Consider the following 15949-nt stretch of genomic DNA (forward strand, 5'->3'; position numbering starts at 1 on the left):
TTCAGCAGAACATTTCACAGAAATAATGTTCTCAGGGGTAATGAATACAGACTTCTGAGAGGTGAATAAGGGACTTTATTATATCAATCAGAAGTAAAAATCATAAGATCTTAAGGAACAGTTTTCCAAAAAGAGGGACACTAGACACAACAAGGTTTGAACTATAGCACAAAACTAGTTCTATTTATGTTTTAAAGAGGCTGCTTTTTAGTATAATGATGGACTTAAACGATGGCTGCGATTCCACAGAGAGAACTAAAAGGTATTTATTGTTGGGGTTGTTTTTTGTTTTGTTTGTTTGTTTTTGAGAACACATGGTTATTTGACACATCAAGCTTTGAACAGAAAGTTTTAGGAGCTGAAGATCTAGTAGAATTGATAAAAATATGCTTGTCCTGGGTATATTTGCACATATAATACACGTAGGTGCTGCATGTTGATGATAGTGTGAAAACAAATACGTCAGAAAAGATGCCCCTAATAGGTGGAGTCCCTATCTATTCTTGGTTAGGAGATGAGAGTGTTATTCCCAAATCTGTCACTACTGGATTTTAGCAATTTGGGCACAATAACAATTAATTCCTTAATTATTCACTAGCCAAATGAAGATATTAGACTTGTAGACAAATAAGATACATTTCAACTTTCAGTTTCAGTGATGCCTTTGTAATGGTTGTATAAATAAACACAAATATGTTTTTCAATATATTTAATTTTCTCTCCTGAAAAAAACTTTTAAAGTTGTCTTCAATTTTTTTTTTTTTTTAATATATTTGGTTTTAGAGGCATCAGGGTGGTACAGTCGCTTAAGCGTCCAACTGTTGATCTCAGCTCAGGTCGTGATCTGCCTAGGGCTCTGTGCTCAATGCAGAGCCTGCTTAAGATTTTCTCTCCATCTCTCTCTCTCTCTCTCTCTCTCTCTCTCTCTCTCTCGGCACCTGGGTGGCTTGGTCTGTTAAGCATCTGCCTTTGGCTTACGTCATGATCTCAGGGTCCTGGGATGGCACGCCCCCCCAATCCAGCTCCCTGCTAAGAGGGGAGTCTGTTCTTTCTCTCTCTCGCTCTTGCACTCTCTCTCAAATAGATAAACAAAATCGTCTCTCTCTCGCTCTCCCTGCTCCCTACTTGCACATTCTCACTCTCTCTCTAAAACTAATTAACTAATTAATTAATGAAAATATTTTGGGTTTTAGCTCATCTTCATCCTTTGGGGATAAATTTGAGTTCGGGGGCGGGGGGGCACCTGGGAGGCTCAGTCAGTTAAGCATCTGACTCTTGATATCAGCTCAGATCAGGATCTCAGGGTCATGGGATTGAGCCCTGAATCAGGCTCTGTGCTCAGCAGGGAGTCTGCTTGACATTCTCTCTCTCCCTCCCCCTGAGCCTCCTCCCTGCTCTCCCTCTCTCTCTCTCTCAAATAAATAAATCTTTAAAAAAATTTGAGTTCTGGAACTAGCTAAACCACTTTAAACCATAATTCACAAAATCACTAGATAATTAAGACCAGCCATTTCAATATTTAATTTTTATTATGGAACAAGCATATTTTATCCAAATGAAACGTTTTATATATAAATATATAAAAATAAATAAATAAATAAATAAATATTATATATAAATATATAAAAATAAATCAGAAATGTCTTAGGTGAAGGAGTAGAATAAGGAGGGCTTTCTGCTCAATCTTCTGCTTGCCTTCCATTTTCATGTATTATTTCTTGGTCATATCCATGTAACCATAAGCTTAGCATAAAATGGAATGGAACTAGTAATCTGGTACAGTCCCTCATAGATGTCTACAAACTCTTTCCCTTAGTATCTCTAATACCTGGTTAATACATGTTCTCCATTCAAAGGAAATAAATAGTTGTGTGGACAAGCAATGTAGTCTTAATTTTTTTCAATATAATATTGCTTAAACAGAAACAAGCTTAATGAGTTATAAAATTCAGAAAAGAAAAAGAAATAAAAGGCATCCAAATCAGCAAGGAAGAAGTCAAACTCACTATTTGCAGATGACATGATACTCAATGTAGAAAACCCAAAAGATTCCAACAACAACAACAAAAAAAAAAACTGCTAGAACTGATAAACAAATACAGTATACAGTCATAGGATACAAAATCAATGTACAGAAACCTGTTGCATTTCTCTACACCAATAACAAAGCAGCAGAAAGAGAAATTGAGGAATGGATTACATTTACATTTGTACCAAAAACAATAAGATATTTAGGGATAAACCTAACCAAAGAGGTGAAAGACCTGTACTCTGAAATCTGTCAAACACTGATGAAAGAAATTGAAGAGGACACAGAGAAATGGAAAGACATTCCATGATCATGGATTGGAAGAACAAATACTGTTAAAATGTCTATACTGCCCAAAGCAATCTATGCATTTAATGCAATCCCTATCAAAATATCAACAGCATTTTCACATACCTAGAACAAGTATCCTCAAATTTGTATGGAACCACAAAGACTTTGAATAACCAAGGTAACCTTGAGAAAGAAAAACGAAACTGGAGGCATTACAATTCCAGACTTCAAGTTATATTACAAAGTTGTAGTGATCAAAACAGTATGGTACTAGAACAAAAACAGACATATAGATCAATGGAACAGAATAGAAAACCCAGAAATAAACCTACAACTGTATGGTCCATTAATCTTTGACGAAGCAGGAAAGAATATCCAATGAGAAAAAGTCTCTTAATGAATGGTGCTGGGAAAACTGGACAGAAACATGCAAAAGAATGAAACTGGGGCACTTTCTTACACCATACACATAAATAAATTCAAAATGGATTAAAGACCTACATGTGAAAACTGAAGCCATAAAAATCCTAGAGCAGAACACAGGTAGTAACTTCTTTGACATTGGCCTTAGCAAGTTCTTTCTAGATATGTCTCCTGAGGCAAGGGAAACAAAAGCAAAAATGAACTATTGGAAGTTCATCAAAATAAAAAGCTTTTGCACAGTGAAGGAAATAATCAACAAAACTAAAAGACAACCTATGGAATGGGAGAAGACATTTGCAAATGATGTACCTGATAAAGGGTTAGTATCCAAAATATATATAAAGAACTTATAAACTCAATACCCAAGAAACAAATAATCCAATTAAAAAATGGGCATAAGACATGAATTGACATTCTCCAAAAAAGACAGACAGCCAACACACAAATGAAAAGATGTTCAACATCACTGATCATCAGGGAAATAAAAATCAAAACTACAATGGGGTATCACCTCCCACCTGTCAGAAGAGCTAAAATCAACAACACAAGAAACAACAGGTATTGGCAGGATACGAAGAAAGGGGAACTGTCTTGTACTCTTGGTGGGAACGCAAACTGGTGCAGTCACTCTGGAAAACAGTATGGAAGTTCCTCAAAAAGTTAAAAATAGTACTACCCTACCATTCAGCAATTGCACTACTAGGTATTTACCCAAAGAATACAAAAATACTAATTCAAAGGGATACATGAACCCTGATGTTTATAGCAGCATTATCTACAATAGCCAAATAATAGAAAGAGTCCAAATGTCCATCTACGATGAATATATATATATATATATATATATATATATATATACATACACATACATAAACCTATGTACAAAACACACACACACACACACACACACACACACAGTGGAATATTACTCAACCATAAAAAGAATGAAATCTTGCCATTTGCAAAGACTTGGATGGAGCTAGAATATTATGCTAAGCAAAGTCAGTCAGTCATAGAAAGACAAATACCATATGATCTCACTCATACATGGAATTTTAGAAACAAAAGAAATGAATGGGGGAGGGACAGAGAGGAATTCCAAGAAACAGACTCTTAACTATAGAGAATAAACTGAGGGTTCCTGGAGGGGAGGTTTGCAGGGGGTATGGGTTAAACAGGTGATGGGGATTAAGGAGGGCACTTGTGATGAGCACCAGGTGTTATATAGAATTGTTGAATCACTATATTTTACACCTGAAACTAATATTACACTGTATGTTAACTGCAATTTAAATAAAAACTTAAAAAATAAGATATGAGTTATAAAATTTATTAATATATATTTCTTAAATATCTATAAATCCAAAATAAACTTAAAGAATAAATACAAAAATAAAAAAGTCAACAATATTCCCTTATGAAACAGAATCGAAACAATTAGTGATATATTATTGAAGGTATATTAACACTTGCACATACCTATGGTACTGACAGGAATATAGAACCCAGTTGGATTAAACATCTTTTGCTTTCTTATCCTTCAAAGATGAAATAGCACTTCATTTTTAAGACTTGTTAAAATTCTAATATAATGTGATAAATCAAGAGACTTTTCTCATTACAATAGTTATATGTCTTTTTATTCTTTCTTTTCCTAACTGGAATTTTAGTTCCTTCTTGTCAATGTTATTTCTGCCATTTCTGGTTTAGATATTGTTAATCTCACAGAAATGAGTTATAGAGATGATGATATACTAGGAAAAAACTGTTTTAGATTTTAAATTGGGTGTGACTGATTAACTTAAGTGGCTCATAAACTAATCACAATAGATAAATTCCTAAATTTGTTAACAATGAAACATGAGTGAAATAAATGTGATATTTTATTATATATTATTATATTTTAATATATAATTACATAATATATAATGCTATACATATATAAATATATAGATATAAAAATACATAGATGTATATCTTTAGGTGCATTGTAATAAAATATAGCATTATTTTAGCCACATCTAATTTGTGTTAAGAGTTATAGCTTTTGATCATTATTATTATTTATTTAGTTAAACATTTATAACGCTGTCTTAAAGTAGACTCCTTTTATTGTCTTCACATTGTTTTCTATGAAATCACACTAAAGACTCCAATAGTAGCTATATGTAGTTTTAAATTTTACAATGATATAAATATTTCCATAATTATATAGATTATAATTATTTCCATAATTATAATAAAATAGATAATAATAATTAATAAAATAATAATAATAACTATTTCAATGATTATATGTTCTTTGAAGTACTGAGGAAATGTAAAGCACTTCAATGACAGTAAAATAAAAAGAAAAACAATATTACAAAAAGTAGGCAAAAAATTTTGGACACTTCACAAAACAAAATTTACGAATAGTACACAAATGAAAAAATTCTCAATGTCATCACCAGTCATCAAAAAAATTCATATTAAAACTACAAGAAATACCACTCTTCAGAATGGCTAAAATTAAAAACAGAGAACAGCAAAAGTTGCATAAATATAAAGTAGCTGGAAATTTTATACATATCTGTTCAGAATGTAAAATTGTACATCTTTAGAAGAAGTTCCAGTGGTTTCTTTTTTTTTTATTCTTTTTTTTAAATATTTATTTATTTATTTGAAAGAGAGAGAGAGAGAGAGAACATGTGGAGGGAGAGGCAAAGGGAGAGAGAATCCTCAAGCAGACTCCCTGTTGAGTGCAAAATACTGTGATATATTCATATGATAAAATGTTACTCAGCAATAGAAAGGAATGCACTACTGAGAAACAATAATATAAGTGAATGTCAATAACATTATTTTGAGTGAAGCAAATATTACACAAATCTGCACATATGATATGATCCCATTTACATGAAATTTTAGAACAGATAAAACTATACTATGATGAATAATATCAGAACATTGTTGGCCCAAAGTGAATGAGGGGGTCAGACACTGACGGGGAAGAGGAGTGAGGCAACTTCGAGGGGAGGGAGGTGGTGATGACTTTCAATATCTTGATACAATTGTACTTTGATGTTTATTGGAGAAGTGTACACATTTGTCAAAATTCGAAGAATAAAGGTATAAGATTGGGCCTTTCCATTATGTATAAAATATATCTCAAAGGAACAAAAACTCTAAATAAATATTTAACTCTAATTAATGATATGTACCAAAGTATTTAAGAAAGAACAGCTTAATGTCTATAATATAATTTGAAATGAATAAAAATAAGATAGATGAATAAATGAAAAGAGGAATGCTGATTCGCACAAATCAACACATATATATGGGCTGACCAAGGATAATAAAGTATTTATCTAGGTCTTGGTTACATGGGTATTCACTGTAAAGTTCATTCAATTTTGCTGTATACTTAAAATTTCATTCCAAAATTTGGGAAAAATAAAGCATGAGGGAAACATAATTCCCTTCAAAAATTTTCTAAACCTTTACACAATGAAGAGAAATGTTTATATTACTTCAAATAATATATTTTAATACTTTATGTTGTTGTATTTGTTTAATTAACTGTTTTAGTATTGTCAGGACACTCATTTTTGTGAGGTCTTTATAAAAGATTAAAAAGCTAATTGGCAAAATACCCTGCAGAATGTTGATAGTGGGGGAAGGTATGGACAGGAGTGGTTCCAAGAGGAATACAGGCACTCCAAACTCTAGGCTCAATTTGGTTGTTAACTTAAAACTGCTCTAAAAATAGTGGTGAGCATAGCGTAACATACAGAGTTGTTGAATCACTATGCTGTACACCTGAAACTAATATAACATGTGTGTCAACCACACTCAAATACAAAAATAAATAAAAAGGGAATTATTTGGGGGGGGGAAGCTTATTAAAAAAATTGAGAAAGAGTAAAAGAGTCCCGTATCTCAGGAGAAAACAACCACATTGACGGCATTCCTTACAGCATATGTAAGCAAACTTCTGACAGAATGTTTAAAATAGACATTTTTTTGTTTGTTATTTCTACCAATTGTTAGTATAATGATTGACAGCCCCACCTCTGAATGGACTATTTGTTTAACCCACACAACTGATAAATTCACAATCACTTTCAGACAGCCTGGTGACTAACATCTTAACTAAGCATGTTTTTCTAGTGCCTAGTACCGCAAATATGCATAGTCACCCCCATTTATTTCCCTGTAGACTAGTCTCTATGAAGGAAACTGTTTGGCTGTCCCTGAAGGCTGGTCCCCTTGCTGGTATTAAATAAGGTCTTATATTATATTTTCAATCAATTCATTTGAGATGTTTACTTCACCAATAATCACAAGCAAATAAGCACGTGTATTTAAAAACTTAATCTGAATCATTTTGTTCAGTATCTTGTGTGTAGCAGATACTTAATAAATACTTACTGAAATAATGAGTGAATGCATGTTTTTACCGGTTAAAAACTGGACTTGAAGAAACATGTTAATTTAAGGGGGCATTGTGTTAGAGGAAAACAGAACTGTTCTAAAATTCAGGAAACCCGGATTCTAATCTTAGCTGAACAACACCCACCTGTGTGATCTTCAATGAAGAACTTTGCCTCCTGGGCCCTCAGCCTTCGTAACTGTATTATATATATATTTTAAATGGATTGAATATTTTCTACTATCATATGGCTCTAAAAACCTAACTCTCAGCTCATATACAGGGAACTGATGTGTGAAATAAGCAGTAAGTAATATTAGTTAAAAATAATACCACACTTTTCAATTGTGGTTCATATACCATAGGGTGTTTATCGTTTAAACATGCTGAATGTCAAGCTCATAAATCAGGATATTCTCTTTCATTTATAATACAGAGCTTTGCTAATTGAATTCACAATAGAATTTTAATAATGAAAGATGTACAAAACATCTTATAATTAATTTACACATTGAGGTAGTGAATGCAAATGCTAGCTTCCAATATATTAATATTAATGATTAGACAAATGTATTTTTACTTCATTCATCTGTTAACTCACAAACCTTTTTCCTACATCTACAGTTAAGCATATCCACATTGAACCCTGTTAAAAACAACATACCTATAGTTTACTGTTTGAATACGGGGTAGCATAATGTGCTTAATTAGCAGATAACAGGGTATGTTAATAGTTTGTTTTTCGAGCAAACTAATATGATGCAGCTAACATCTTTTACACAGAAACGGTAAGAAAAGACAACTAGATCTAAGTAGAAGGAGGCTTTGGAAGTCAATCTAAAGAAAATGAACAGTGATGACAAACTTATTTCATAGTAACTAGGTCCTAATATTCTGGTGTTTCTTGATCAGTAGATGATCAATGTTCAGAAAAAGAGGGGTAGGGGCGCCTGGGTGGCACAGCGGTTAAACGTCTGCCTTCGGCTCAGGGCGTGATCCCGGTGTTATGGGATCGAGCCCCACATCAGGCTACTCCACTGGGGGCCTGCTTCTTCCTCTCCCACTCCCCCTGCTTGTGTTCCCTCTCTCGCTGGCTGTCTCTATGTCTGTCGAATAAATAAATAAAATCTTAAAAAAAAAAGAAAAAAGAAAAAGAGGGGTAAAGCCATTTTTTAACTATCAGGATAATTTTCTAAATTATGGCATTGGATAAAAGGAAGCATTGTAACTCAAGTCACTTGAATATTCATACTGGGGTGGTAGAAAGCATGATAGGTGCCCAAGGCTGATACATAAGTAGAGTTTTCTGAAATCCTGACGGGCTTGGCTTTAATGTACTATATAAATTTGACTTTATTTGTGTACTTTATTATACTTTGTGAATAGATGTAAATAGAATACTAAAACATCGCATTTTTAACACTTCAAAACTTTAAATCTTCAATGGAAAGTAGCTCTATTTTTTTAAGTGATAGCTACAGTTAAAGCCTGACAACAATAGTTTAATGTAGAGTCAGAGAAGCGTAAGGGAGCACCCTCCTTGCACACCACACTACACAACAATAATAATAGTTCTGCTCTGAGAATTCACTCTTGAAGGGATCAAATGACAGTTTTCTGTAGTAGGTCCTCATCTTGAGAATTTTAGAAGGCAGATGTATCCCTCTGTTTACTTATTTTTGTTAAGCAAAATGATTCAGTCCACTGCATGCCAATTTTCCCCAGTTTATCAAATTCACCCTGGGTTGAAGGAGCAAACATGCAAGCAACACATCCAAAGGTGAGCAAATTATTTTTTCCCCCTTAAAGTTCCAGAAAGGGCAAGGTTAAGCAGGTAAAAGGTGCAATGAAGCTATAACCATGTACTTGGTGTTCAAATCAACTCTGAAACACACACGGCATTAATTTTAGCATTAGATAGATTTATTTGATGGCAACTCTAACCTCCCATCAAAGGTGGTCCTCTCCATGTGCATCAGGAGACAATCTTCCATGGCACCTCATGCTTCTGAGGCCTCATGAACAGAGACACTGACTGCCATTTGCTCTGGACTATCTGTTCAAGGATATTTGTTTAAAAAACTGACTTAAAACATAGAGATAATGTTTCTCTCTAGATCAAAGAGCAAGTGTGTTTATAGCCTTAGAGGACAGAAATTGTATCTCCATTCACAGCAAACAGCAGGAAAGCTTATTGTCCAGTATGATAAAGATAATGTCTTCCTTGGGTGCAAAGAACACGCAGGCTTATGGTCCACACAGTAAAGCTGGTGTCCTTCAACTCAGAGATCTTCTCATGTAACATTCCCTGTGGTATGTACTGGTTGAACCTGGTCCTTTTTTTACTGCCCTGTGGAAATTGGGCTCCGGGAACTAGCTCAGTTAATACCGGAATCTCATTTCTCAGAAATAAAATTTCAAAAATGTTCTGATTTTTCAAACATAATTTCCTTAATTAGAAAAAAACCCTGAGATTTATTAATAATATTCAGCCATTATGATGTATATGGAATAAATATATCAACATATATATTAATTAGCATAGCCTTTAATATTTAATTATTTGACCAGTAGTACTTCACTACATTCATCACCACCATTTTTGCTCTTAGATAGTGTACCAAATTGCTTCCTGACCTCTACAAAATATATTAACATTTTAAGGGCCTCCCCTTGAACATGCTGCAAGCAGTCTGAGATTTCAGATAGAAGGGCACAATTTTTCCTCAGTCAGGAAATAACGCTCCTGGGTTTGCCTGAAGGTTTCCAGCCTCTAAGCGGTCATGGTTTTGATGTGTTGTTTAATGTTTGTCTTCTTCCCTAGAGTTCTCTTCTGCCACTCTTCACCAATCCACAGCTATCATTCTTTTATACCAAAAGTCAAAAATCATCTCCTATAAATGATGTCTTTGAATTATACTGTAATACGGGGCATAGCAACACTCTCTGGACTTAATAAATTATGCCAACTCTTTGCCCATTTGCACAGTAACTACTCTCATAGACAAACATTTTGATTTAGAGGGTAAAGGAGTCAAAAGGCACTTTTGGTTTGCAGGGGTAGCTTTGTACCATAAAGCTGGACATAGCATTCTCTGGTCACATAAAGATGTAAGAATTTTAAGGTCTCTAAGTGGTCCCAGTAGATATACTCAAAGAACATTCCTATTGCCCTCATAAGATCTTCCTTCAGGCCTGACTTTGATTATCAGCAGCAGCAAACAATGCAGCAATGTGATGAGTGCTGTAGGTGGGAAAAGGGATGTAAGATACAGTACTCTTCCTAACAGGATTCATAGCCAACCAATTAGAGGATAGGACAATATGCTAGAATACCAGGACATGCATAGTACAGGGTTATAAATACAATATGAAGTTACATTGCAATGGGAAATTATGACCCAGCAAGTAGTAGAGACAAGAAAGAAGTAGAGGAAAGAGAGTAAGAAAAATCCAGAATGGAAATGAAACAAGAAGCCAAGATGGCACAGAAAAGGAGCCCAGGTTTTCTGATGAGGTGATGTGAGTGTAAGTTCTCGTTCTGTCCTTATTGGTGAGGATGGGCTACGGTCATGCAGAAGTAACAAATAACTCCCAAATCTCAGTGGTTTAAAGCAAAAGTGTTTTGTTTTGTTTCATTTTTTTCTCTCTCTCATTTCACATTTCAAGACAATCACTAATTGCCTGGGTGTTTTACTCATCCTAGTTATTTAGAAACGTGGGATGATTAAGCAACCAGTACCTTGAACAGATGCTGTTTGTAATGCTAAAGGAAAAAAAGAGAGTTCAGGAACATTTTATAATTGTAATCAAATGTTCAGCCCAGATGCATTCCATGGCACTTCTATTAACTCATTGGCCACAACTAGACACACAGTCGCATCGAACCACAAAGGGACATAAAATCCTACCTTCCTATCGTGTTTTCAGAATGTGCGGAGAATAGGAAATATATGGCACACAGGTCAAATTACTGCGAAAAATTTTCATTGTGTATCCTGCATTAAGTTAGTTTGTCTCCTGTATTAAATCCTAAATCCCTTCCCTTAACTTTTTAGGTATATGGCATTAAAAATTACTATACATTTGTCAACTCCAGCTTCCTCATCTATGGAATAACAATAAAACCAGTTACTACATAGCAATATTCAATAATTAAATGACCTAATATATAGAATAAAGCTACTAAATTCCTACATTTGATCTTCCGTAAATGCCTGTTGGATAAACACACAATTGAAACACATGATCAGCTCCTTCAGACATACTGTGGACTATAATTACAATTTCTATAATTAGCATGATGGATTTATATGTTACTCATATTTATGACACAAATATGTTTTGAATCACATTTATGTGTACATATAGTTGTAAATGATATAAATATGTACATATATATTTTTATTTAAATTGACATTTCTATGTAATCTGGCAAATAAATCACATTTCATTTTTTGCTCCCCAGAGGGGATTCATTATATAGTTGGCACGCAAAAATTCAGTAAACATGAGTTCTAAACATATATTTTTTCAGACTCAAAGTACTGACACCTCTCTGGAAAAAATGTGAAAAATAGCTAAAATATATCAAGATCTATCATATGTATTATTTATTTTATTGTTTTCTAGTCAATAAATACATTCAATACAGTGGAGTCTAATCCAAACAGAAAATCTTCCTATCCATTCCCTAAGTCTTACAGAAATATAGACTTTATATTCTTTGGAATTTAAATGAAACTGAAGGTTAAAAAATAACAAATAATAGGAAATTAATCTATGTAATAATATTAAAATAATTTATTTTAAACATTTTATTAAGTATTGCTCTGTTGATTTTACTCTCATAAACAGGACAAATTATAACTAATTAATTATTAATTATAATAAGCAATATAATTACATATCAGATATATATATATATATATATATTATTTCAGACTTAGTCTAGTTAGCAGATGGAATCATTCATTCCATATATATTTATTAAGTGTTGACTATGTGCCAAACACAATTCTAGGTGCTATGGTATAGCAAGATGGATAGTAGTTCACATCATAATGGAAGGGAACAGCCAATAAACTAATAAATGAGTTTTATATATATACAACCATGACAAATGGTGAAAATATATTTTAAAAGGGGAGATAAGAAATGCCTGTGACTGTTCCATTTTTAATTATGGTTTGGGGAAGCTTCTCCAATAAGGTTGCATATGAGCCTAACTGGAATGGGAATCAGTGGAAAAAGGATGACAGGGCATTTCTGGGATCCAAATAATGATTGATTCAAATAGAAATAAAAGCTCTAATGAGATTCATCATCAAGGTCTTGGGGAAATAAAGGTACTTCCCTGTGGTTGGGTGGGGATGCTGCCAGTGAGCAGAGAGTAAGTACATGGTGAGGTTTTGGCAGAGACTTGTTCAACTCAGGGTACTTCTTTACTCCTGTCAAGTACATGCTTTCATACACACACGCTCACGAATGACTTTTACAGCTTAATTTTACCTCTGTACTAAGTCATTTGAAAGTTAGGGATTACTAACGTTCTGCCTCTCTGCTTTTACATGCCAGTAATCATATATTACCTCTAACTAGTTAGAGGTAAGAGCCACAGAGATGGAAAAGATTGGGAGGTAACTTTGATCATTTTTGGTGATTATTAGTGTTTCTAAAATAGGCTTAATTTATTGTGTTGTTTCTTTTCTTTAAAGGTTTACTAAATCTCAGAGCAATGCATGATAAATAATTTATCATCAATGTCCAAATTTAATTCAAAATAGTTTGTTTATAAATGTACCCTGACACATAAAAACCTATGGTATTATATATAGCAGGAGAACAATAAAAGCAGCATAGCCATGCATTCTGCCGGTCATTTTTCCGCCATGGAGTCAATCAAACCATATCTATTATGTTCACAGCACTAGGAATGAAAGGATTAGAAAGGCATAGTTTCTGACCTCAAGACACATAGAGGAGACAAACAGCACAGAATACATATTCACTGGTATGTAGAAAAATGAGCCAATATATTGTATTAATACTATGTTTTGAGAGTGTTCATAAAGGAGTTATTATTTCTATGCTTTAGACTAGGATAAAACTGATTGTTAGTCTATGAGGCAGGGGACACAAATGAAAACTGAAAGAAAGTGGAAGAAGGTCAATTCTCCAGCTGCATTTGTCTAGAAACTTACTTTTATGTGTGACTAAATTTCAACAATGATTTTTGACACTGAAGTATATTTTTGTATTTTATTTATTTTATTTTTTCTGGCTATCAAACCTATACAGCATGTTACCCTAGTCAATTAATATACTTGATAAATGGAAGCATTTGTGAAGTCCCTTAACATTTCTAAAAATTTGATTTTTCATATACCAAATGAAAAAGGTACATCTTTATAAGATTGTTTTGGAGATTAAATAAAGAAAATACTACATTTAAGAGCTTACCCTATGGTCTGGCACATAAAAATTCTAGTTAAGGTTAGTGATTTTATCAAAATATTATAATATTATGAAAGGATTTCAGCAAAAATATATGCAATGTATACAGATGCAATGTAAATATATATACATGTATGTATACAACACAGGTCTGAACAGGTCCACTTATACACAGTTTTTTAAATTAGTATAGTACTGTACTATAAATGTATTTTTTGTTCCTTATAATTTTTAATAACATTTTCTTTTCTTTTGCTTACTTTATTGTGAGAATATAGTATATAACACATATAACATACAAAATATGTATTCGCTTACTGTTTATGTTATCAATAAGGCTTTCGTCAACATTAGGCTACTAATATTTAAGATTTTGGGGTCAAAAGTTATGCGTGGGGCACCCGGGTGGTTCCCTAACACCTAGGTTGTTCAGGGGTCAACTCTACTTATATTTATTTCAAGTTTTTTTTTTAAGCCAAGTAACATAAGAAATTTTAAAATATATATTTTCTCCCATAATTAGCATGTCAGTTTTTGTCTTGTTTTCTATTTTCTATGAAAATCAAAATGTATTATGAGCTTTTAATTTGATTGAATAAAAAGTTACTTTAGTATTAAAGTTGCTCTATTATTAAAAGCACTAGCTTAATTAATGTTAGTACATAATCTATATAATTTATAGTATGCCTAAATGTCTATTTTATACTTGAAAATATTTAACATAAATGAAATATTTCCCCAATATTAAAGAACTTGAAATTATGATTTTTTATGAAATTAAAAAGTCAATGATCTCTATAAATACTAATTTTTTTGCCAATCTATATATCTCTAGATGGTATAGACATCTTTTTTTGTTTACTTTTATTGCAAATTTAAAAACATAACACTTAATGTTTTAGTTTAAAAAGTTCTAAACTTAATATGGGAATAACAGAAACTAGTCTATCTGGTTGAGTAGGTCTTAACATATTTACTTATTTTTATGTCTGTTATTACTATGACTTAATGTAAATTTTAAGGATTTTTTCAGTGAGCCATCTCTATACTTTGTCAAGAAATATTTAACTCCCCAAATTATAAACTTCCAAATTACTACCATTTCATGTTTTAAAATGTGCACTTTTATACAGAAATTATATTCTGAAGGCATACACTGAAATAAGTGCTCCTAAGTGAATAATAAAGCAGACACCTAGTAGTTCAGTTCATAATTGCTAGGCACTGTGAGCAAATTCAGAGTGCTGACTGTACCTTGTGTCGTAATCTTATCAGAGGTTGGTAGGACTGAAGGCCATATCCTGCTTCTTTGGTTGGCCTTCCTTCTGACTCCAGAAAAACGAATCCAAGAACCAAAACAGCTGACCAGCACTTAAACATTCTTATTGCTTTTCACCTGTGAAAATTAGCATTGCAAGTAATCAGAAAATGCATTGTATATTGAAAAAAATTAATCAAGAAATATTCAATAGTGCATAGAAATCTCCACAGATCTAATCAAAACTTGTGGGCAACTGCCAACTGAATCCATAATAGGTAAGCATCTCCAAATAAAGATTATGATCCCCTTGATCATAACAAACACTGTTTTTTTCACTCATACAGCCTTACATAACATTTAATACATAGAGATATAAATGCCAATCAAAATGTATTGAGGAAAATTAATTAAAATAAAGTTGAAAGAAAATGAAAAGAAAAAAGCTTTAAACCATGGCTAATTTTCTAAGCATCTATATAGAGTAAAATTATCAACATACTTATAAATCTTGAACTCCTCTTTGAGTACGTTTGATGAATAACACTTCATAAAACTATAGCTATTATAATTCACTAGCAAAGACTAGTGAGAGTTTGATAAGGTAGGCTTGTATGGTAGGCACTTAATAAACTGAGGTACAACAAAAATTATGCAGAGGGTTATACTGAGTTATGAATGCATTTTCCCAATACTATCTAAAAGAATGTTTCCTAAAAAATTTCTTTTTTTTTCTTAAAGATTTTATTTATTTATTTGACAGAGAGAGAGACAGCCAGCAAGAGGGGAAACACAAGCAGGGAGAGTGGGAGAGGAAGAAGCTGGCTCCCAGCATAGGAGCCCGACTGGGGACTCGATCCCAGGACTCCGGGACCACGCCCTGAACCGAAGGCAGACACCTAACAACTGAGCCACCCAGGCGCCCCTTCTAAAAAATTTCTTAAGTGCTTTAAACTAAAAGCCATATGAGTCTGCCCACCGCTCTGTGTCTTTGAATATACCAGAGAAACTGTAAAATGGCATAAACTTATTATCATACAAGCTCTAAGCCCTCTTCCAAAAACCAAACCTATGCTTG

General features: G+C 33.1%; 1 protein-coding gene across 4 annotated transcripts in view; it reads right to left on the reverse strand.

The window, feature by feature from the left end:
* The window catches only part of FSTL5 (follistatin like 5), a 701705-nt gene that overhangs the window by 638422 nt on the left and 47334 nt on the right, over positions 1-15949 (reverse strand). For all 4 annotated transcript variants that reach the window (XM_026499588.4, XM_026499587.4, XM_057310158.1 and 1 more), the window contains exon 2: positions 14868-15009. In XM_026499588.4, the coding sequence (XP_026355373.1) occupies positions 14868-14993 (126 nt within the window). In that variant the 5' untranslated portion in view covers positions 14994-15009. The remainder of the gene's footprint in view (positions 1-14867; positions 15010-15949) is intronic.

Source organism: Ursus arctos, unplaced genomic scaffold (genome assembly GCF_023065955.2).
Source record: "Ursus arctos isolate Adak ecotype North America unplaced genomic scaffold, UrsArc2.0 scaffold_11, whole genome shotgun sequence".
Classification (NCBI taxonomy): Eukaryota; Metazoa; Chordata; class Mammalia; order Carnivora; family Ursidae; genus Ursus; species Ursus arctos.